A 25065-nucleotide genomic window follows, 5' to 3' on the forward strand; every position below is an offset into this window, starting at 1 on the left:
GGAGGTGTTTAACGAAACAGAGCTCCTCTGCGTGGGGGTAAACTGGAAATCCCAATCCACGAGGAGCCTTTCATACGCCTACATCATCAATGAGTCACAAAACTGCTCTATGTGCACTGACACATTTCACCCACTTGAACTCACCCTCGGTTGACAACAAAACTCAGCCCCCGGTTAATTCTTACTAACCTCACACATAAAACATTTCGAGTAGATCATGATGTAAGAGACATTTACTCCGTTGTGTGGACGGTTAAACATTTGGGCACACGATGGGTTCATTCATAAATGAAGAAGACGCGGAGGCAAAACAACTGGAGTGCATGCGTCGAAAACGGCTTGTGTGTTCTTTCTAGTTCCGGTGTCTATTATAAAGCTGCTTGTGAAAGAATTTCGACTCCCCACTGAACTTTTTTAACCGGAATATTCGTGATGCCGAGCACGTGAATATCCCCAGGTGTGTGGCTGTATGTCTAAGTACAAAAAGTGGAAACCAGGACGTCCTAAATACGTATGACCTCATCAAGAAGTCAGTAAGGGACCGTATAATACATAAAATCAAGTCAATGTTTTCATGGAGAAGCTCACTACACTAAGCATTTCACTCCAAGCGTCAAACCAGATATAGTTTTTTTTAATTAATATTTATTTATTTATTTATTGTGTTTCATGGGGTCTGCATTTATTTTTATTCTGCTGATCTCTGTCTATCAGTAGTGTTTATCTAGACTGAACCAACGGGATCAGTATTAGCAGAGACATTATGCTAAAAAGGTAAAACAGTAATAATCACTTTTTATTTTATTGTTATTTTATTTATTTTGTATTTTTACTGGTTGAAGTCAGACTGTAGATTTTCCTTCTTCTAGCTGTACTGACTGACCTTTGACCTCATGTGTTGATGACTCTTCACCTCTGTCTCCTCTCACAGGGAGAAGATGATCTGCAGGATCCTGCTGCTCATCATCCTCACCTCATGTGTCTCTGGTTAGTTTACAGCTTCACTTTATGAACTCCAAATAAAGCTCAACAACAGATTTGTTCCAGTTCTCAGTGTGTCTGCTCCTCTCTTTCCCTCTCTGTCTCCTCAACAGGATCATTTGTAGTCAATGTGACACAGACCTGCTATCAGGCAGAGGAGAACCACAACATCACACTGGAGTGGACGTTCACCACCAAACCTGACAGATCCTCCAAAACTCTCAACATCCTCTGTGAACTCTTTATCAGTGATAACATCTCAGTCGTGTATCATGTTCATGAAGGTGTTGAGGTGTCAGAGTCTCAGGATCCAAAGTTTTCAGGACGAGTCCAGAGTGACAAAGACGCCCTCAGAGAAGGACGAATCAGACTTCAACTGTCCAGACTGAGGACTGATGACTCGGGTCTGTACCTGTGTGAGGTCAACACTGATTATGGCTTCAGTGTTGGAAGATGTCGACTCAACGTCACTGGAGAGATTAAGTCTAAATTTCTGGTGCTTTATAACTTTATTGATACAAAACTGGATGCTTCTCGTGACATTGAGGTAACTTTCAGCATTTTCTTTCTCTTTAAAATGCTTTTTTATTTTATTCCTTACTGACAGTGAAATTTAACACAATCAACAAATAAATCTGTTTAGATGATGAGTCAGAGTGTGATCCAGGTTAATGATATAATCAGGAACGGGCTTAGTGGTTTGCTGACAGTTGCCATGAGCAGTTACGGATGTTTCAGTGTAGGACAGCCTGAATTTAAATAACCGGTTTTCAACAAGTAGTGACTGAGTTAAATGAAGCAATCAGAACAAGCTGGGAAGCATCTGATTGTAGACATTTTCAGACAGTTTCAGTTTTCTCTCAATTGTTTATTCACTGAGCAGCTTTCAGATGTGGTGGAATAGAGACTCCCATCATGGATGTGCACCTGACAAATATGCAGAAATGTGTGACACTGTCATGTCAATATGGATCAAAATCTCTGAGGAATGTTAATACATAAACTTGGAACTCTGAGTTATAATAAAATGAGTGTGAACTATAAAAACATTTCAAAAAGATAAAATAAATGGAGGCGACTGCACTCACCTCCATTTTGCATGTGGTTAATTTGCATAGCAGAGCTCTCCAAACTCTTGAATATTCATCACAGGTGTGGATGCAGGAAATAATGACGCAAACAAAACCAATTGGCTGCACAGCATGGGGCTGGAGGAGACGCACCAGTTACATCAGGAAGGAGATGAAAAAGCATGTGAAGTGGTTGAGACTCGTGCAGCAAACATGAGACTCCTCCCACCAAACATATTTGAGTTGTCCTGCGGGAAGGACCCGACTCACTGGTTCAAAAGACGCCGAGGTAATAATGGTAACAATAACAAGTTCAAATGGATAATGCTCTTTAGTTGTTCTTGTATAATTTGGAGCTCTGAGCTGTTTATTATATAGACTGATGGCAAAGTCTGCATAAAAACAGAATAAGAAAATTAATTTAATTTAAGCAACTACTGAATGATGGCTGTGAACTTGAAGTGAACTCATTTCTAATATTGCTTTTTGTATATTATAATAACCTGCTTACTTATGATGTTTAAAACTTACACTGTGATATACACAACATGTTTATGGTATTAACATTGTCAGCTCTTACTCCAAGATGAGTTTTTTGTATTTGCTGACAGTCAGCAGAAGAGTCTGAGGGTTAACAGACTTTAGTGTTTCCCTTTGTATTTGTTAAAATAGCGCCACCTTGTGACATTTCTTTATACTAAAGCAAATACTCTGGATTCAATGGACTGGATAGGTTCAATGTTCTCGTTTAAACTTGTCAAACATTAAGTATTTAATTTTTGTTACATTTTAAAAGTTCAATCCTCAAAAACATTAAGTTTACAGTCATAAATGATCAAGAAAATCAACAATCTTCACATTTCAGAAACTGGAACCAGCTTTAAATGTGACTAAAATAATTATAAAACAATCAATTCTCTAATCATTGACTAACTGATGAATCACTGCAGCTCCAATATATTGTTGCATTTGACAACCCACTACAGCAACTACAGAATAAAACCACTAACCAGACTGATGACAGATTTCAAACATACTGAATATGAAGAGTAGTATCATTTAAACTCACATGATTATCAGCCATAAGAACAAATTCAGATTTATATTGATGTAAGGTATATAAATGTAAGTACAGTTTGAATCAGTGCAATATTATTTTCACACATCAATGGACCACTGAACTTCTCAGCTTCTAAAATGTAAAGCCTCATTTAGAAACTACACAAGTACATATAATGGTCAGGGATCAACATGAACCTGTCTTCTCTATTTGACTTTAATCAACTCTGCAGTGTCTTTGTTATACAACCCAAGACCAAGTCCAGCATAGAGCGGCTGAGTGAATGTGGTCTGGACTCTGTGGAGGAGAGTCATGGTTTCAGAGACGCTGTAGAAAGACAGAATACCTGCTCTGTGATCCAGGTACACTCCTACTCTGGAGGACCGAGGACCTGAGAGGACAGTTTGGACTTTGTTGTGACAAAATTGAAAACTGTTTGTGTCACAACGTAATGCCCAAGATTTGTCATTGTTTCCAAATAAACATTCATGGCTGCTTCCTGCTCTGCTGATATTCTTATATGCGACTGCTACACGAACAACTCCTCCTCTCCACTCCACCTCCCAGTAACAACGTCCAGTCAGACTCTCTCTACTCAGGACCTCTTCCCATCCAGTGAATCTGTCTGGATGATCAGAATAAGACTGTTGTTGTTTCATAGATGTTACTTTTCTGTTCCCCTCAGATAATAACAGACGTCTGTGTGCTGTGTTTGGATCCAGTGTGATTTCACGTGAATATTTTAAGAATCCAGCTCTGGTCTTTGGCTCTGGTGGTGACAGTAAAACATCCACTTCAGTGACTGTCAGTGAGATGTTTGTCCATTCCTCTCTCAGAATGTCCTGTAGTTTATCTCTGGTCTCTGACACAGCTGCTGTCACATCCTCAAAGTAGCTCAGAGGACGAATATTGATGCTGGATGAGTGTGTAGACTCACTGAGTGCTGACAGTGAGGGGTAGTTGTGTAGAAACTGGTTGTGATCCTCTGTGTGTGAGAGCTGCTCCAGCTCGCCGTCTTTCCTCTTCAGCTCAGCGATCTCCTGCTCCAGCTTCTCCTGAAGCTCTTTGACTCGACTCACTTCAGTTTCCTGCTGGGATCTGACCTGCTGCTTCACATCAGAGCTTCTTTTCTGGATGAGACGGATCAGCTCAGTGAACATCTTCTCACTGTCCTCCACTGCTTTATCAGCAGAGCCATTGATGGCCTCCACCTCCTGTTGAAGCAGCTTCACATCTTTCTCTCGCTCCTGGATTCTCTGCTGGATGTTTAGTCGTCTCACCTCGAGCTCCTTCTGCTTCTCAGTCCTTTCTGCTGCAGCTGGGACTGTTTCATGGCCTTTATGTTCATCCACTGTGCAGAGATAACAGATACTCTGCTGATCAGTACGACAGAAAATCTTCATCATCTCATCATGACGAGAGCAGATGTTCTCCTGGAGCTTCTTGGAGGGGGCCACCAGCTTGTGTTTCTTAAATGGAGCTGCATCATAGTGAGGTTGGAGGTGTTTCTCACAGTAAGAGGCTGGACAAGATAAACAGGACTTGATGGCTTTCAGCTTCCTCCCAGTGCAGACATCACAGGCCACATCTTCAGGTCCAGCATAGCAGTGATCAGCTGGAGCAGCTTGGAGTCCAGTCTTCTTCAGCTGCTCCACTAAAGCTGCTAACATGGTGTTTTTCTCCAGGACAGGCCTCGGTGTGAAAGTCTTCCTGCACTGAGGGCAGCTGTGGATTCCCTTCCTGTCCTCTTCATCCCAGAAACTTTTAATACAGTTCCTGCAGTAGCTGTGTCCACAGGCTGTAGTCACCGGATCCTTCAGTAGATCCAAACAGATGGAACAAGAGAAAGTTTCTCGGTCCAGCTGAACTCCTTTCTGTGCCATTTCTCCTCTCAGTGTCAGTGACTGTGTGAGTTTCACTTCCTTATAACGGAAACTAGTCTGAGCTCTGATCTCAGCAACATGTGTTTCTGCAGTGAATGCAGCCTGTCAGCTCTTACACGTCACCACATGGTGGTTACACCCATCTTCAAAGTGCAGATCTGAAGGGGAGGGAACGAGGAAACACGTGGACAGAGAGGAGGTGCTGTGTTTAAGAGCAGGAAGAAGAGGGAGGGTTATCAGGCTGTGCTTCACTCCAGGAAGAGGAGCAGTTTGAGAGCGATACTGTGTGTTTAACCCTTTTTATTTACTGCTCACTTCAACTTTTAAGCTTGTTAACACTTTCTTCTATATAAATAAACTTTAGAAATGTCAGAGTTCTCACTGAAGTTAACAAACAGTCCTTCAGTTTCAGTCAATGCAGGAGGATAATGATCCTAAACATACAGATAAGGCAGCCACTGACATGATGCTTATGTTGCTTTCCAAACACATTAAGCTCCACAAAAATGTGATAAATGTTTGACAGGAATAAAAAGAAACTCTGACTGCTTCTTTAAAAGTATTTTTTTTGTTATTACAGTCGAGTTACAGTCAAAATCATCTTGAGCAGGGACGTGGCTAAAAACAGGTATGTGAGAACCAGTCAATATTAAGGTCTCCACTGACTGACTGCAGCTTTGTACATGTGACCTGGAGATACTGGATATTAGAACTTGGTGGTCTGTAACAGCAGCCCACTAGTACAGGTTTCACAGGAGGAAGCTGGACCTGTAACCACAGAACTTCCAGTCGGATCAACAGTCACAGCAAGAGTCAGCATCTGCACATTTATCATCAAGAGCAGCAGGGGGCGCTGTTACACACAGAGGCAGGTTCTCTCCCAAATGTGTCCAGAACAAGAGCTGAGCAGCTTTTTCTGTGAGTCAAAGTATTTCTAACAAAATACAGCAGATCACAGAGCCTGTGTCAGCTCAGCTATCAGAATCAAACAGTGAAGCTGACCTGTGTAAGTCAGCAGGTCAGACAGTATGTTAATGAGGGGAAATCTACAAAGCAGTGATGAACTTTTCACAAACCACATTTAATACAAATCTATGATACGTCCATAAGTCTGCACAGTCTGAAACCTCCTCACATTTCAGCCCTCATTTCTCATCATATTGTAATCTACAGTTATTTATGGTTCAATGAGTTTTGCTTGGAGTTTCCAGCTTCTGAGAGAATTATTTACATCACTGAAGTATTTATGATTCCCCTGGTATAAAAAAGCTTCACAGTAAAATCTCATCTTTGTAACATTCACACTGAAACATGTTTACTATACTGCATGATAAACACAGCTGAACACGACGTCCCCAGAAACACGTTTTATTATCAGAAACAGACAAAAAGAATCAGCTTTCCTGACCTACAGTTTGATGGTTCAAAAGCACGAAGGACAAAAAATGGAAAGAATTGAAATGTAAGAAATCTGTCCTCTCCTCATCCTCCCCACCACCCTCAGGATCTCCATAACAACTGTAACTAATACCAGAATGGGTCAAAGGTCAGAGTTGTTAAAGTAGTTAAATATATGAAATACTCAACAGTGTGTCAGAGAGAAGGGAGCAGCTATCAGTCTGAGTCATACACTGAGCAGTTTGGCAGCATTCATGGTTTTATTGACACAGTTATGATCAGTTTGAACTGTTGCAGCATTTTCACTCCTGCTCTGCATGTTGTGCAGTTACTGATGTGTTAAACTGTGTGTGTGCAGGCTGTGGCTCTGTTTCACTTCCACAGTTCAACTACAGAGGGCGCTAAAAGGGTCCAGGTCAAGTTAGTCTTAAATGCTTGAAAAGAAGTTCAGTTTCCTTCTTTTTAAGATATCCAGGCTGAACTTCATGACAACAATTAAAGTGTCTACCAATGAGAGTTCAGGATACTGTGATTGATCTACGACGGGGTGGTAAATACATCAGAGGGTGACCTCAACTGTTTTTATGTCTAGTTAACAGAAAGAGTAGGATTATAAGCCATGTTTGCTCAGCAGCAGCTTTATATTAAAGCTTGTAGCTTTAGTATTTTAGCTTTTATATAAATCCCTGTTTCACCCCCTGCTATGTGCCTATTGTGAAGAGGGAAGCTGTGACCACTAGAAGTATAGTAGTAGGTGGTCGGAGGAGGCTTTAGTGGAACTACAGGGTTGTTTTGAGGTGACAGACTGGGAGACACTCTGTGAGCCTCACGGTGAGGACACCAGTGGGCTTACTGAGTGTGTCACTCACTACATAACCTTCTGCACCAGCTCCATTGTCCCAGCACGGACATTATTTGTTACCCAACTAACAAGCCGTGGGTGACTAAGGGCATCAAAGCTCTCCTCAATAACAAGAAGAGAGCGTTCAGAGCGGGCGATAGAGAGGAGGCTAGAATGGTTCAGGTGTTACTGAAGGGCAAGATCAGCATGAGAGAGTTGTGGCATGAAGACAACCACTGGATTCAAGCCATCCAACAACAGAGGAGCTGGGGGCAGTGAGTACAGAGTGAGATACTTGAATGTGCTTTTCAACAGATTCGACACTGCAGTGAATGCTCACCCCCCTGCTGACTTACCTGTAGCCAGCCTGCAATCCACAACCATGCCACTCTCTCTCCCTCCCTCACCACATTGCACCATTGCCGCCTCTCCTCCAACATTCACTTCCACTCGTGACCAGATTCAAAGACAAAGGAGAAGACTCCAGTCAAGCACGTCTGCTGGACCAGACCAGATGAGTCCTGTGTCCTCAAGGCCTGTCCCACCCAGCTTTGTGGAGTCTTTTATAAATTGTTCATGTTGAGTTTGCCATCTTCAGAAGTTTTATGATGACTCTGCAGTGGTTGGATGTATCAGTGTGTCATGGTTCAATTCAATTCAATTCAATTCAATTTTATTTATATAGCGCCAAATCACAACAAAAGTCGCCTCAAGGCGCTTTATATTGTACAGTAGATAGCACAATAATAAATACAGAGAAAAACCCAACAATCATATGACCCCCTATGAGCAAGCACTTTGGCGACAGTGGGAAGGAAAAACTCCCTTTTAACAGGAAGAAACCTCCGGCAGAACCAGGCTCAGGGAGGGGCGGGGCCATCTGCTGCGACCGGTTGGGGTGAAAGAAGGAAAACAGGATGAAAGACATGCTGTGGAAGAGAGACAGAGATTAATAACAGATATGATTCGATGCAGAGAGGTCTATTAGCACATAGTGAGTGAGAAAGGTGACTGGAAGGGAAAAACTCAATGCATCATGGGAATCCCCGGCAGCCTACGTCTATTGCAGCATAACTAAGGGAGGATTCAGGGTCACCTGGTCCAGCCCTAACTATATGCTTTAGCAAAAAGGAAAGTTTTAAGCCTAATCTTGAAAGTAGAGATAGTGTCTGTCTCCCGAATCCAAACTGGAAGCTGGTTCCACAGAAGAGGGGCCTGAAAACTGAAGGCTCTGCCTCCCATTCTACTTTTAAATACTCTAGGAACAACAAGTAGGCCTGCAGTGCAAGAGCGAAGTGCTCTAATAGGGTGATATGGTACTACAAGGTCATTAAGATAAGATGGGGCCTGATTATTTAAGACCTTGGATGTGAGCAGCAGGATTTTGAAATCAATTCTGGATTTAACAGGAAGCCAATGAAGGGAAGCCAAAACAGGAGAAATATGCTCTCTCTTTCTAGTCCCTGTCAGTACTCTTGCTGCAGCATTTTGGATTAGCTGAAGGCTTCTCAGCGAGTTTTTAGGACTTCCTGATAATAGTGAATTACAGTAGTCCAGCCTGGAAGTAATAAATGCATGAACTAGTTTTTCAGCATCACTCTGAGACAGGATATTTCTAATTTTAGAGATGTTGCGCAAATGGAAGAAAGCAGTCTTACATATTTGTTTAACATGTGCATTGAAGGACATGTCCTGGTCAAAAATGACTCCAAGGTTTCTCACAGTGTTACTGGAGGCCAAGGTAATGCCATCCAGAGTAAGAATCTGCTTAGATACCATATTTCTAAGATTTTCAGGGCCGAGTACAATAACCTCAGTTTTATCTGAATTAAGAAGCAGAAAGTTAGCGGCCATCCAGGTCTTTATGTCTTTAAGACATTCCTGCAGTTTAACTAATTGGTGTGTGTTACCTGGCTTCATGGATAGATAGAGCTGCGTGTCATCTGCATAGCAGTGAAAATTTATGCTATGTCTTCTAATGATGTTGCCTAGGGGAAGCATGTATAATGTAAATAGAATTGGTCCTAGCACTGAACCCTGTGGAACACCATAATTGACCTTAGTGTCTGAAGAGGACTCTCCATTTACATGTACAAACTGGAGTCTATTAGATAGATATGATACAAACCACTGCAGTGCAGTACCTGTAATACCTACAGCATGTTCTAATCGCTCTAATAGGATATTATGGTCAACAGTATCGAACGCAGCACTGAGGTCTAGCAGGACAAGCACAGAGATGAGTCCACTGTCAGAGGCCATAAGAAGATCATTTGTAACCTTCACTAAAGCTGTTTCTGTGCTGTGATGAGCTCTGAAACCTGACTGAAACTCTTCAAATAAGCCATTCCTCTGCAGATGATCTGTTAGCTGTTTGACAACTACTCTTTCAAGGATTTTTGATATGAAAGGAAGGTTGGAGATTGGCCTATAATTAGCTAAGACAGCTGGGTCTAGAGATGGCTTTTTAAGTAAAGGTTTAACTACAGCCAGCTTGAAGGCCTGTGGTACATAGCCGATTATTAGAGATAGGTTGATCATATTTAAGATCGAAGAATTAATTAATGGCAGGACTTCTTTGAGCAGTTTTGTAGGAATGGGGTCTAAAAGACACGTTGATGGTTTGGAGGAATTAATTATTGAAGTTAACTCAGAAAGATCAATTGGAGAAAAAGAGTCTAACTTAACATCGATGGTACTAAGAGTAGCTGTAGATAATATTACATCTGTGGGATGATTATTGGTAATTTTTTCTCTAATGATAAAAATTTTATTTGTGAAGAAGTTCATGAAGTCATTACTAGTTAACGTTAAAGGGATGGTTGGCTCAGTAGAGCTCTGACTTTTTGTCAGCCTGGCTACAGTGCTGAAGAGAAACCTGGGGTTGTTCTTATTTTCTTCAATCAGTGACGAATAGTAAGATGTTCTGGCTTTGCGGAGGGCTTTCTTATAAAGCAGCAAACTATTTCTCCAGGCTAAATGATGATCCTCTAAATTTGTGACACGCCATTTCCTCTCCAGCTTACGAGTTATCTGCTTTAGGCTACGTGTTTGAGAATTATACCACGGAGTCAGGGTGAGTGCAGGTTTTTCTATAGAGCCGGTGGTTCCACCTCTGGGCTGAGTCATTGCATTACAGCCTGCAGTCCACACCTGTTGGCAATTAAGCTGCCGATACTTAAGACCAGCGTCACCAGATCTTCAACTAACCTCTGTTAGTGTAGGCCGACACAGTTCTTGTGATCTTGTTCACAGTGATATTATCTGCTCACCTGGTGTTTCTCTGCCTGTAGTCATCCACCTGATCCCGATGCTCAAACTCTGACAATACTCAACTTCATTTGGACGCCAGTTTTCTCTGCAGCTCTTCCTCCACAGCTCATGCTCACTTCTCCTCCCTGCCACAGTTACCGGATACCACAGATCATCATCGGCTGGAACCATCACTGCCTCACTCGGACCACTTACCCCTCTCATGCCAGTCCTCCACCTACAATAAGTAACACAGTTCATGTCCATATTTGCTCTTTCCTGACCTGCAGAAAAACACCTTCTGAACTTTATCTCCTCTCGTTACAGTGACTCAAAAGACTCCTGGTTTCGTTCCCCCGGCCTGACTTCCCTTTTCCCCATGTCACAGAATTCATATGTATATAGTTTCCTAGTACTTCATGTTTATTGTACAGTTCACGTTTGCTACACTATTCCTTAGAATCTCACGTACATCATGGTTCACAGTTCATAGTCACATCATAGCTGTAATTCTCTGTTTGTAAATAACGTCTTGTTACCATGTTTACCAGTGACTCTGTTTGTATCTGCAATGGAGTTCGTTTGTCTGGTTTGGCCTCTGCTGTGACACAGTGACGGTGATGAGGCTGAATACTGGGCTGTTCTGTCACATGGTGCAAGCAGAATCACCTGCAGCTCAAAGTAACAAAGACCAAAGTGATGATGGGTGAGAGGCAGAAGGATTTGGGGAAAAATACATTACTTGCAACTAACTCAGAGGAGCAAGAAACATAAAGGGAATTCCTTTTCTTAAGTATCAGGTCATTTCAAATGCTACATTTCTATCACCTCAACAAACATCAGCAAACACACAAACTGTATGTTTGCAGTTTGTCGCACAGTGTCCCACAGCTAAAGGTCCAGCTGCAAGGTGCCGTCTCCACACACCTACTATTATTTATTTCTTATTTTAAAGTTGCACATTAGAACTCTGAAAATAAATAGCCTGTAAATGCTGCTCCTGCTTCTCCTGCATAAATTTGCAGCATTGCTACATTTCAAACACCCACACTCTGCTCCCATCTTCCCACACATATACTGGGAAACTGTGGGAACCATCTGTACATTTTCATACTTGATCCCAGATATAAACTGGGGGTGGCACACAACAAATAAACACAACAAATAAATGGCTCTGGCTGTATGGGTACTTAATGATCAAGCTGGCAGTAATGTTGTGGTGTTTAGTAGACAGGAGGATGGGAAGTGTAAGAGGAAATGACACACAGGACATGGTTTGAGGTAGATTCATATCCAGGCCCTGCAGTGAGCACTATAACCTTCAGTACATTGGTCATCTGCTCAGCCAGGTTAATTATAACAACACTGTAAATTCAGTCTGACAGTGAGTTAGTGAGTTAATGACAGTGAGTCAAACCCACTCCCTCCTCCAACTGTGACGGCCTAGACAGAGACTTTATGCAAGCTTCTTTGAAGTTGGCTGACAGTGAAGGTGAAGGTGAGCATAACTGAGTTCTAGCAACTCGTTCTTACTTTAATAACTGGTAAATTTCACTGAAGTCCAAAACAACTCTCAAACCTCCAGGAAGGAGACAACAGAAGTATTTATTTTTACCTTCAGTGTAATTTCTTCCTTTGCCTAAGCTGGTGAGAGGTTGTTGTTGTTGTTGTTGCTTTCAATTTGTAAGATTCCTGCATGAAATGATTTGATCAAATATTTTGAATTTTATATTTTAAATGGTTTACTGTTGGCTATCAGGTAGAGGAATACAGTATCTCTGTTTATCCTGCTGTTCTTGCTACAAAACAGGGTTATATTGTTGGATTTTATTATTGTCATTTGTATTGGGAAATATTTAACCATATATGCTTAGAGGTGTATAATCAATTGTGTAGTGATAGGATATGTGATCCTTAGTGGTCTGCAACGACTTTGTGTGCATTCCAGAGTTTTCTGGCATTCACACCCACATACTGGGAGCAGGTGAGGTCACACCTTCTGTTATTGTTTTATTGCAGGATAAACACATCTATATCTGTTTTAGTCTAAGTGCCTTTTGTTTAGATGAACTGCTGGACTTCCAGACCAGCAGGTTTAGGGAAGTCATTTATGGGGTCACATCCCCCCCCCGCCCACACACACACACACACACACACACACACCTACATAACACACAGACGGTACTGTTCACATGTATACCTATGTAAGACGTCATGTGTTAATGAATCTATGCATATTCATGTAACCTCAATAACAGATCAGTGTTACGAGGGAGCGGACGAGAACAACAGAGGTGAAGCGAAGGAATGGCGCTAGTCTCGTTCTCTCCCTCATGCATGAGTAACACAAAGAACTTTTGTAACTTGTGTGTTGCTTTTTGCTAAAATTGTCCTGAACGTTCCAGCGAAAAGGTTTATGCTACAAACCTATCATATATGTTTTCCTCTTCAGAGATTACAAAAGGGTTCACGTTCAAAAAAAGTCTTTAAATCCATTTTCAATTTTGTGCCATTTGGCTAATTGTGCCATTTACTTTGAGTATTTTATATTAAATAATGTCAAAATGAGACAGCAAAAAATAATTTGATTTCTAAACAAATTAATTAATATGCCTCTTTATTCCTAAGAAAACAGTCAGCTTTGAGATGTTGTTTATTTTTGTGTTTTAGATAGCACAGAAAGGAAACAGCAGGGTGACGAGAGTGTGAGGGGAAACGACACAGGAAATGGTCTGAGGCAGAATCAGACCCAGGCCCTGCAGTGACGACTCTAATTTTATCCATCTGTTAAGCTGCTGAGATGTTGTTGTTGTTGTTGCTTATAAATTCAGTTTGTAAGATTTCTTCATGGGATGATTTCATCAGATATTTTTAGCTTTATATCAAGTCTATGATTTATTTTGAGTATTTAATGTTAAATAATCTTAGAATGCAACTTCAAGAAATGATGGTGATTTATAAATAAATAAATAAATAAATAAATATTCCTCTTTTTTCCTAAATCCAAACACAATATTCAGATGAGAATAAAATGCCAGAAACGTTTTATTACCATGGAGGGAAAAAAAAATCTATCTGCTTCATGTGTTGCTCAGAGGTTGAACCAGCTGTCGTCAGGTTTTCAAAGTCAAATTTGGTCTGAAACTCTTTTCATTCACACCTACAGCATCACGGAAACTTCACAGTACTGATCTACATCATTGTGTGATGGATGCATCTAAAAAAAGTTGAAGGAAGTGATAAAAAGGAAAACTCATTCAGTAACTTCAGTTTTCTGATGATCTGACAGAGTGAAGAGTCAGACGCTGTTCTTCTGAAGTTTCACAACTTTTCTGCATCAGGATCAAAGTCAGAATGAAAATCCTCCATTTTCTCTTCTTCTGCTTCTTGTCAGGTGAGAACTGATGATCTTAATGTTGCTCTTTAATTTTAATTTTAACTAAAAACATACTCAACTTTATAAATCACCTTGTGAAATAAATGTGTTTACTAGAGTTGGATGTCTCAAGACCACTTTTACGTGGTCTTGGTCTCGCTGTCTCAGATCGACATAGTGTTCTGGAGATTTGGAGTCAACAGTATGCATGACACACAACGTAACGTTCGATATAGGCTGTATCCCAATTCAGGGTCTGCAGCCTTAAAGTTCGCAGCCTTAACGGTCCTCAAGTGCCGCAAACTCAAAAACCACTAAGACCGGAAGTACGAGGCTTGTGAAATGGGACAGTCTAGCCTCCGTTGCGCTGCCCAGGTTGCCTAGCAACCATGACACTAACAGCTGGAAAAGTTTCATACAGCTTTGTTTGACAGAAATGAAGGAGAACATATTTTGTTCATTTGTTTGTTTGTTTCTACATGAGCTTTGATTTAATAAGTATCTGAGGCTGAGACCACGGGACTGTAAAACATGATTTTTGGGCTTCATTTCTGTACTGAACAGTCATTTAAGATTAGCTAGTAAATAACAATTAGCTAATGTTGTTCATGAGACTAAAGTCATCTCACTTTGGTAATGTAAATATAATATGGCCAATATTAAAGTTATTATTTCAATCATTATTAGTTATTACAGCAGTGAATGAACTCTGTTTCAAATACTGAGCTGCAGGAAAAATTCAAAAATTCATATTTATATTTCCTATCATCTTAAATCTTTACTCAAAGACAGGTTCCTTTGACACTGTATATATAACTATGTTATATATAAGAGACAAATATTGTTCTTTTAATATGTTGGCATTACTAAATTTGTCTCAGTGCTTACTTTAAATATTGATGAAATCATCACATTCTCTGTAAGATTAAGGCCGACTACTGAACAGCGTATATTTTAAAGGCTTTAAAACCAAGTTAGTACAAACATCACTAATGTCACATAAATTTCCCGACATCTGGCCAATAGTAATGTTTTAATGTTCTTCGTTATTAAACATTTACACATCAATAAGTGACATAATATTCAGCACTTACTTTTAAAAGTTTACTCATTGGGCGTCCCTCTTCTGCTGTTTTTTTCCAGCAAAATTATCAACACCCACCGCCGCGCTATGCATTCTGGGATATGTTGGGCCATGAAGTCTACACCGCCACATCTTTAAAAATCAGGGAAATGAAGAACGCATTTGAGGCTGCATTTCGAGCAGCCTTTGAATTGGGACAGCCTTTGTGGCGTTGCGTCTCATATTCCGATATAAGACATACATACAAATCACAACAATTTAACATTTTATGTAAATTCTGTGAATATCGGGCAGCTCAACTTGCTTGAAGTGTTTCCAGCTGAGCGGTACCTGGAGTCAAGTGTTTTAACGATGTATGAAACGTTAAACTAATCCTAAAGTAATAATGGTATTTCTAACCACTGACATACCCCAACTTTATCCTTTCAACAGCTGCTGAAAGTTAGCGGACCTAGCTTCTATCGGATATTTATATAGAGATCCTCCAGTTTCAAACTGTATTACCCTTCAAGGACCTGCAGTTCAAAAAAGCTCCTCTCCGACAGCCAAACCCATCTGTTCTCTGATTGGATTGTTACATTTGCGATTGACATGACATTGACCAATCAGATGAAAGGAAGAAAAATAGGGTCAAAATTCATACTTGTAACTTGCAGAGATTCACACGTTTTTTTTTTTTTTTGGCTAAGCCCACACACAAATCTTTTTTACGCACACACAAATTCTTTTTACACACACAAATCCTGATTTACAAGTACAAAATATTTATGACCACATTTTGAGCCCATACCTGACACCCGTAAACGAAGCAGCATCTGGCTGCAGTTTAAAGACTTTTTGTCTCGGCCTCGGTCTTGGTCTCGTCTCAACTTTGTCTTGGTCTCAATACTCTCTGGTCTTGGTATTGTCTTGATCTTGGTCTTGGTTCAGTCTTGACAACAAGTCTAATATTTACATACACTAAATAATGTTGTGATTATCCATCTTCTTTTAAATGTATTATTATTATTTTTCATCTGACAGGTCCAGCTGGGCTCGTCAAGCCAAAACATAATATTTGGTCTGCAGCTGAAGGAGCAAATGGCACGCTTAACTGCAACTTATCTTTGTCTGGAAGCACAAAGTTCTTCTGTAAGGAAAAATGTGAGCGAGCAGAAGATATCCTCATTAAAACAGATGAAAGCACAGCTCAGAGTGGGAGATACAGCATGAAGTATAAAGATGGATCTCCAAGAAGAGGAATTGTGTTTTTAAGCTTCTCACAAATGATCAAGTCTGACGCAGGAATGTACAGGTGTGGTTTGGGAAAATCTTCTGCTCCAGATTCATACTTTGACTTTGAGGTCAGAGTTTCAAATGGTGAGTTTTTAGTAAAGGTGAGTGGAATTGAAAATTTGGAGACCCCCAGGTCTAATTTAGTAATGTGGACCACTTTTAGATCAACCTGTTTAATCAATAAATACAACCACGCTTTATCTGTTATTCCACTTAAGTGTCCATGTTATATGGCATGTGACAACTGTACTAAGATAACGTTTTAGCACCTCAGTGTAAAGCCTACAATAATATTCAATGATTTATTGATTAAATTTAGACTCTGCTAAAACTAACTCAGTTTTACACCACCTCCAACTATCAAAGTCTAAAGCAAAATCTTGCTTTTGTTCAGATTTTCTTTTCTCTATAACTGATTTTGAGCATTAGTATCATGATTTATGTCATGATTTAAATAGATTAAATCTACTAATTTAATTCCTATGATGGAGAGTAGCAGAAGAAATGTTTGACCTAAAAAGTTGATGATCTTCCAAGAGTCTCATCATGCTAAAAAGAAGTTAGTGACCCAGCCTGGTGTGGATATCAGGCTCATCTTCTAGCTGTGAGTCCTGAGAAATGCCTAAATAAATAAGACAAATGAAACAAAAAAACCAAAAAAACATTTGCAGTCACACCGGTGAACTTCAAGGGTCTATAACTCCTCTTCAATTTTATAGTGTGAATGTTACGTTTTGCATGGCTTCATTAAATATGCAACAAAAAGTTTTGATTTTCAGAGGATCAGGTAAGAATGTGTTTTTCAGATTTGACTGATTTATTATGAAATGATAACTGTGCTTATTTGATCCATGAAATATAATCATAATATAACAGTGTAAAAAATGACCCAACACACTAGTATGTTGTATGCTTGTGGGGTGTTTATTGAAGTACCACACATGTGGCTGTACGTTTCGGCACATAGTTCACCAACTTTTCAGTAAGTCATAAGCACACAAACTCTCTCTCTCAGGTCTCCACCTTCAATATATATATAGGGAGAAACCTCAATGGTTAAATCACCACCACCTGTCCCTCCCCCTTGAGCTCACTGCCCCACTCCTCCCCTGCAGCTGAGCCAGGGACCACACCTCCCCCACAAACTGGTTCAGTTCAGACTAATTAATGTTCTTTTATTTCACAGATCTGGATAGAAACGTTGGTTTTTATCGCACACAAACTGAGGGAGAAAACATCACATTGGGATGTTCCAATACAGTGACTGGACACAGGAAGTTCTTTTGTAAGAATCAGTGTAAGAATGAAGGGGAGATCCTCATTGACACAACTAATAACAAATCTGTGAGTGGCAGATACAGCATTGAACACAGACCAGGATCTGTGTACGGACTGTATGCAACCATCACACAGTCGTCCAAGTCAGACACAGGAAAGTACATCTGTGGTTATGGAAACCCTCTGTCTCCTGATTCATATGCGAATGAATATTTTCTTGTCATTGATGGTAAGTTTCTTTTTAAAATTGTAAAAACTTTTTTCATATTTCGTGTACCTTAAAATACTACTAATAATAGAAAATCACAACTCAAAATGTAAGATAAGCAAAATTAGAACAACAGCAAATAAAAACATGAACCTTTTGGTGACTTTGAGGTGAGATTGTTGTTACTGCCAGAGATCAGCTGATTGGTTGAGACATCATTATACATTTCTAACATCAAAAACAGGACAAATAATGTCCATGTTTTTGTTGAAGTCTGGATGTCCGATCTCAGAGTATTAATCTCCTGTTGTGGTGATAAATTTATTCCTCTGTTTATTCACAAATATAAACCGTATTTGTTATGATGCTTTAAAAAATATACAGATATTTAAATATAGTAAGTTTCACAGTCATAATGTGCACTGATAATTTTTAATCAGTGCACATATTATATACGAAACATCATTTTTTATATTATTAAAAGTTTTTTTAAGTGTGTTTAAGAAGTGTGTGCTCCACTTTGATTATTTTTTTTTTTTTTTTTTAAAACTTGTGATGGTGGAGCTTAAATTGAGGGGAAAACATCTGTATCATCATCATCTTTCACTAAAGCTGAGTGTTTCTACTCATACAGGTGAAAACATATGTAGTGTGCAGGATATGAGATTTCCCAGTCTAATGTGTAAAAGAGTATTAGGTTATCCATCAGCTGATCTGATGAGACTGAACGTGACTTTGTGGTTTATCTGAAAAAGTAATAATGATGTAAAGAACAGGAAAGCAGGCAGCTGAGTGATTACAGATCTTCCCTATTGAACTTACACATAAGCTTCATGTTAATGCTGCATTTAGTGCTTCATAAATGTTTGTATTTACCTGTATGATAATATGATTAGTTTTACTGCATTTGTCTGTATCGCTATTGATTTAGGCTACTTCCACACGTACACGGGTATTTTTGAAAACGGAGATTGTCCATTTTTGTTTTTCAAAAAATTCCTGTCCACACGTAAACGCAAAAACGAAGGAAAACCCTACTAGGAACATGCCAAAGCAAAAGGTGGCGATATATTCCTAAATGTGTAGAAATGTTTGCCAATCAGAAGTCTAGAAGCCTGGGTGGGAAAGAGTAAAGAAAGATGGCTTATGTCCTATGTGTGGAGGGACAGTAACTGTGTGTGGATATGTAAGCATTTAAACACTGCAGAGAGTACAATTAAAAGTAACAGTATTTTGTCTCCATTGTAGAAATTCATTTCACCTTAACAATAACGTGGCCACAGTGTGACGTCAGAAAATGCGTACACCTTTGACGCTGTATTTTCTCCGTTTTCCTCGTCCACATGTAAATGCAAAAACAGAGTTTTCGAAAATATCCACCCTGGCAGGCGTTTTAAAAATCTCAGTTTTCAGTGACCGAAAATGCCGTTTACGTGTGGACAAAAGGTGCAAATGCATATCTCCGTTTTCAAAAATACCCATGTACATGTGGACGTAGCCTTAGTATTTATATTTTTTGTGTTTGTTGTTCACAGATTCAAACCCACCTACTTCCACACCACAAACAACAACACAAATGGCTTCCAACCCACCTGCTTCCACTCTACAGACAGCAACAACACAGAGTGAAAGTGTCACTGCAGGAGTCTCTACACATTGTCCTGACTCCTCCTGGCTTCTGGTTGTGCGTGCGTCCTTGGATGGTGTTTTGCTGATGGCTGTTTTCCTCATGCTCTTCTACATTAGTAAGACAAGGAGGAACTTTGGACTGAAGAGCAGAGAAAATGACACAAACATGGAGGTGAGTTTGTGTCACTTGTTTTCGTCACTTGTCTGTTGTTGCAGGTTTCAGTGAGTGTTGTTGGTTCATGCTGTCAGTGTGAAAAGAGGTGATTTTACCTGTTATACGGTTTCTTCAATAATATCCTTTTAGTCTTCACCAGCAGTGGGAGGTGAAGACACAGTGAACAATTTTAACCAGACAGAAATATTTTCTATAATTATGTAGATATAAAACCATGCAACATATTTTATGGTCCTTTCTGAGGTTATTCCACAGCATCATAATTTCATGATGTCATATCTAAAAGTGTGAAAGCACCTTTAGTTCTGTTTCCTGACACTGCAGCACATGTAAGCTGCTCTGAAGCAAATCTGTTGAACTTCTTATGATATTTATGTTACATTTTTTTGGTTTGTTTGTTTCTCTGGAATAAACTTTGTGCTTATTTGTTTTAAAGTTCAATTTGCATTAAACTGTGATGTTGCATGAGGTTATTGTCTTTTTTTTTTCATTTTCAGTTCTCTGTAACACATGAGAACTGGGATCCAACCTTCAAACACAAAGAGTCCAAAAGCAGCAGGACCAAACCCACTCTGCATTATTAAAGACCAAAATCTAACAAGTAAAAATGAATTTTGAGATTTCACAAATCCATTGCTATTTCCCAACTGTAACTGAAAAATGTTGTAAACATTTGGTTTTATTTCATTCATTGTTGTCTACTGTATGATTTATACATTTATGTGCTTACTTATGCCATGTATTTTAAATCACCGGCGTTTATTACAAGGTACAACAAAATTAAACAAGTGTTGACGATGCAAAATGGTGTGATGGTTCCTTAAATAAATTTGACAAATACAGAGTGTTCTACAATAATGAGTCTGTGCTGTTCAGGAAAACAAGAAACAGTAAAACAAACAGGCGAAATACAATCGATAGTTGCAGCAGGAGCCTGATTAAGGGATGTCTAAATGCTTTGTTGAATAAGGGGAAACATCTTCCAGTGTGGTCAGAGTCAAAGACTGTGATAAATATCTGCTAGCAGATATTTATCACAGTCTTTGCTTCTGGAGATTTGTTGTTTGTTTGTATTGTTTGCTGTTTGTTTTGCATTCCAGTAATCTGATCAAGCACCTCGACTGGAGAATTACAGAATTTCCCATGTTGGGTTTTACATGTGAAGCACTTCACACTGAAATTGATGGAAAATACAAAAAGGTTTCTTCAACCTGACAAAATGTTAGACACAATAGTGTCTAATGAATGTATCTGGGGACTTTGAGTAAAACTTTGCCTGTTGTTCTTATGAACCCTGTGTCTCATATGTTTAGTCAGTTTCATCTTCATGTTTGTTTTCCTTTTTGTCCCTGCCAAGTTTATACGTCTTAGTCTCTGTCTGAGTGTCTGTTTCCTATCGTATTTTTGTCTTATTTTTGCCCTTTGTGCATTTAAACCCTTAGTTAGGAGCAAATGTGGATTTTCTGTGGCAAACATAAAGGTCACCTTTAACTATGACAATGCTGAGATACGGACCTCCTGTGAAGTTGTCACCATACTAGTGATGAGCAAAGCGAAACTTCGTGAAACATTTGAAGTATTTGTGCTTGTCTTGAGGATTCCAAATAATCTTAAACCATCTTCACAGTGGCACCTGCTGGATAATTTGGGTATTGTCATGTCTTGATCATATTCTGTGAAACAGTGACACAGACAAGTCCTGCACAACTTCAAACAAAACCACTTATTTTATCAGACCATCGATATCTTTGATCAATACATGTTTTGGAGAAATCCTCAAACAAACAAGGCACCTTGCCTTCTATTGGATAGTAATAGTGAAGATGAAGAGGAAAGTGCATAAGAAGGGGGGCGGGGGGGTGCATGCAGCAAAGGGTGGCAAACCACTTTTATAAGTTTCCTTTTGATGGTCTTTTTTATAACTAAATATGTTGTTAAAGTACTTTTTTTTAGAAGTTGGGTAATTAGTGGTACGATAGGGTACTAAGGTCACATTAATGAAAAAAAATGAGTGTCCATTTTGAGATTTACCTCAAAATAGTATTTTGAGAAAAGTCGAAATGTGGAAATTACAGTTGTTATTTCAAGCCAGACAAACGCCACCGCAGCTACACCCTCACAAAATGCCTCAGAGAAAAAAAAATCAATCAACTGTCTTATCGTGTCTTGTGATACAACATGCATCCTCTTCATTGCTCAAGGGTGTAACCATCAATATCCTTGCTTCTGTCCATTGCCAGGCACTTCATTTTATACAAATCCAGCCAACAAGTTTGTGTCTTTTTTTCCCTTCTGACCTGATGCAGCTTTCTGCACCACCACAGTGGCCTTATAACTCTCACCACACTGTTTATGTGCTAAAAGAGAAATAATTTTAATAAATACCAATTCTGACGTAGAATTTCACTAACTCATCTACACAAGTCATTTAGTAGACTTTATATAAGCCATAAGAGTTTTGTCTACAAACAACTGTTAACTCCACATTTCCACTTAAAAAAATCAGTAATATATATTTTTTATTTATGTGGCCTCTAATAATTTCCGTTTTATATATTAATCACAGTGAAAGTGTGTGTGTGTGTGTGTCCTCCCATGCTCAGAAGTCTGGGCGCTTAAGTTAACTTGCCAAGTTTGAATTAGCAACTAAGGAAGAACAAACTTGGAGTACTTGATGTTGAGAAACAGCTCTTGTCTTTTGTTGCTCAATTTGTTTCTGCTGCAGCATTGGCTGTGACATGAACTCTGCCTCATGTGTTCAGAGAGCTGCACACTTCACCAAGTGTGCGGCCACCAGGTGGTGCTCTTTTGTGTTTTCTTTTCAGATGAGTTGTATTTTAGGTCCCGTTAGTGAGGAGACAAACAGATATTTCAAATTTAAACCATTTAAACTGGCTCAAATAAAAGACCTCTTTAGTAACTTGGCTCCAAACAGACACTGACAGCAGAGAAGAAAACTTATTAAAAAACAAAAACACTACTAGAATCCACCTGCTGGAGGTGCTGTGAGCTCACTGGACCAAATCAAACAGATTAAAATACTCCTGTGTACTTTCCTCTTTCTTCACTCCTCAACATATCCGATTATTAAATAAAATCTACTCCCTTTAAGAAATAACATGTTGTATTTACTCCACCCAGTTATGTCAACTGGTTCCACACAACTGGGTTAGTGAAATATAAAATGTATGATACTTTTAATTTGAACAACCAAAACAAGCTCTACTGAAACTATAGGATTAAATCACTTTAACAGAATTGCAACTTACTCTATACAAGTTTGTAAATTAAATAAATCAAGTTTGTTTAGTTAACCTAACTTTACAGTTTTTTCTGAATGCTTAAACCCTAACTGTGATTCTTATAGCACAATTTCTAAAACTATTAATACTTATAGCAAAACCACTCACTGAGTTTGCAAAACTAAAAGCACAAACACTGCTTTGCACTCAGTTTGCCATTTTGTAACACACACTTTGCAAAACTGTAGGCACAATTCACTGCTTACACTCAATTACCAAATTTCCAACACACTCCTAGCAAAACTATACACATTTATGGCCATTATTTATGCTATTTTGCCAACTGTCTGGCACACTTTCACATGTGAAAACTTTTTTAGATAAGTAGTTCACTTTGCAATCAGCCTAAGCACTATAATACAGGTAAGCTCTGTGTGTGGAGTACAGTGGAGGGAGCAGGAAGAGTGAGAAGTAGAGGAGGCCGAGGAACAGTACGTGGAGGTGAAGAAGTAGGATGAAGAGGACAACAAGGACAAGGAGGAGCAAGAGGAGGATGAGGAGGGGGGGGGAGGAGGACGAGGAGGGGGGAGAGGAAGGGTAAGAAGAGTAAGAAATAGAATTGCTGATGACATCAGAGCTACAATAGTGGACCATGTAATCAACCATGGAGTGACCCTGAGGGAAGCTGGCCAACGGGTTCAGCCTAACTCGAGCTGCTACACTGTAGCAAGCATCATAAGGACACTTCAAAATCAGAATCGGTTAGTACAGTCACTTTGCACTAAGACTTGTAGCACTGCCATATGCTAATGAGAAACACAAAAATACCATAGATGTAAAAATACTGAAATTGTTACTTTACAGAATTGCTAGACGACCAGATGCTGGGGCAGAGGAAGCATGTTCACTGCAGACCAAGAAACCCATATAGTCAATATGGTGATTGCAAATAATCCTATACTTGGAAATAAACACTTGTGTTTGTTTTGATGTGTGTGAATAAACACCAGTACCAGATGTTTGGATCCCTCTATGCTTACGGATCTATGACAAAAGTATGAGCTCAAACTGACATGGCCTACCTTGTGCACAGAGAAAGCAAAAGTCAGATGTGTTTTGTATTCATACCATCAGTGTGTAGTCGGCGCATTGTGTGCTTAGTAGATGATGGCTTGTGTGTACTGTTTGATACGAAAACACCATTTTTACGAAGGTGTGAAGAGTTAATCTAGCTGTGTTCGCTTTTGCAAGAGAACTACAATGTTTTGATAATTGGGTGACAGGTTTTCTTATTTGTGTGTTGAGTTTTGCAAAAATAGCCAATAGTTACAAAAAATGTGCTTAAGCAATCAGAAAAAACTGTAATAACACTTAGTGTAAAACATGTTGAAGCAAACTTTGAGCTGTTCAAATGCTTCTAGATCAATGCCTTTTTCTTCAACAAAAATATCTTTACATATATGCAAGTGCATTTTAAGTGCAGGAGGACAATTAAGATACATAATTTAATGTTAAACTGAAATTATTAAAACTGGAAAGTGTTGTGATTCCAACATTTTTAACATTAACTTGGCTTCAGTAATGTAAACTTGCTTGGGTTATGATGAAAAGCTCACAATACAGCCCTGTAAACAACAGGTAGAAATTACAGTGTGGCATTTTTTGTCCATATTTAGAAGAAAACTTTTCTTCAAAACTTAAACTAAAGTCCAAAGTTAGGAGCAGTCTTTTTCAGTGTAGCTGGATGGTGGTAAAAGTTCAACAAGAACAAAGAAGGCAAAAAAGTGAAAGGCCTTGCTGAAGTCGTGTGGCAGTTCAATTTGAGTAGTTTCTAAAGTGCAAGTCAGACTGACAGCCTCACTGCTTTTAAATGCTTTAAACAGACAGAAGATTCAAATAAGTTGTGCACAAATAAAGAGCAGTGGTAGACACAATGACACAGGAAAATATAAAATTCATATTCCTGTAGTTTCCTCTCATTTAAACTGGTAACTGTTTATTCTCTTCAAACAGTCGCTGCGTTGTTGGTAACCATGACTCTGTCCTGCAGCTGATGGAAACACCACTCTGTGGTTTCAGGTTTAAATGTTGTGAGTGTAGCACTTGGTAAAGTGTAAAGCTAAGATATGTCTAGAACATTGCATAAATCTGTTAGGATTTGTGTTATTCAACTATATGTTTGGATTTTTGGCTGCTACATGTTTTCCACCAGTAGAGGGCAGTCACGGCAAAAAGAAAAGAAAACAATGTTCTGAAAAAGAAAAAGAAAGAAGTATTCATGGGTTCTGTATGTATGTGAAAGCCACGGTTCTG

The 25065-nt window shown here is 39.2% G+C and overlaps 3 protein-coding genes across 5 annotated transcripts in view; 1 reads left to right on the plus strand and 2 right to left on the minus strand.

The window, feature by feature from the left end:
• The window catches only part of LOC109203633 (tripartite motif-containing protein 16-like), a 536611-nt gene that overhangs the window by 124521 nt on the left and 387025 nt on the right, over positions 1 to 25065 (minus strand). The gene's annotated exons all lie outside the window — the stretch shown is intronic.
• Positions 664 to 19580, plus strand: LOC102081071 (polymeric immunoglobulin receptor). 3 transcript variants are annotated; one of them, XM_025902505.1, is made up of 6 exons: positions 664 to 987; positions 1095 to 1454; positions 15969 to 16304; positions 17407 to 17727; positions 19242 to 19256; positions 19302 to 19580. In XM_025902505.1, the coding sequence occupies exons 1-6, from the start codon at positions 939 to 941 to the stop codon at positions 19559 to 19561; spliced, it is 1341 nt and encodes a 446-aa protein (XP_025758290.1). In that variant the 5' UTR covers positions 664 to 938; the 3' UTR covers positions 19562 to 19580. The 3 variants fall into 3 exon arrangements, 2 of the variants coding, with proteins under 2 accessions (XP_025758290.1, XP_025758288.1); XR_003216016.1 differs by adding an exon at positions 18271 to 18340 and having other exon boundaries at positions 675 to 987; positions 19242 to 19520; XM_025902503.1 differs by having other exon boundaries at positions 665 to 987; positions 19242 to 19580.
• LOC109199377 (tripartite motif-containing protein 16-like) lies at positions 1203 to 5070 on the minus strand. The gene is made up of 2 exons (XM_019354709.2): positions 2070 to 5070; positions 1203 to 1908 (listed from the first exon to the last, which is right to left on the minus strand). The coding sequence occupies exon 1, from the start codon at positions 4992 to 4994 to the stop codon at positions 3318 to 3320; it is 1677 nt and encodes a 558-aa protein (XP_019210254.1). The 5' UTR covers positions 4995 to 5070; the 3' UTR covers positions 1203 to 1908; positions 2070 to 3317.

Source organism: Oreochromis niloticus, linkage group LG3 (genome assembly GCF_001858045.2).
Source record: "Oreochromis niloticus isolate F11D_XX linkage group LG3, O_niloticus_UMD_NMBU, whole genome shotgun sequence".
NCBI lineage: Eukaryota > Metazoa > Chordata > Actinopteri > Cichliformes > Cichlidae > Oreochromis > Oreochromis niloticus.

Excerpts from the sequence above, each read along its gene's own strand:
- LOC102081071 (XM_025902503.1), top strand. The coding sequence starts at position 939 with ATGATCTGCAGGATCCTGCTGCTCATCATCCTCACCTCATGTGTCTCT. Across the intron at positions 988-1,094 it reads CCTCACCTCATGTGTCTCTG|GATCATTTGTAGTCAATGTG; the intron begins GTTAGTTTACAG and ends TCTCCTCAACAG. Across the intron at positions 16,305-17,406 it reads TGAGGTCAGAGTTTCAAATG|ATCTGGATAGAAACGTTGGT; the intron begins GTGAGTTTTTAG and ends TTTATTTCACAG.
- LOC109199377 (XM_019354709.2), bottom strand. The coding sequence starts at position 4,994 with ATGGCACAGAAAGGAGTTCAGCTGGACCGAGAAACTTTCTCTTGTTCC.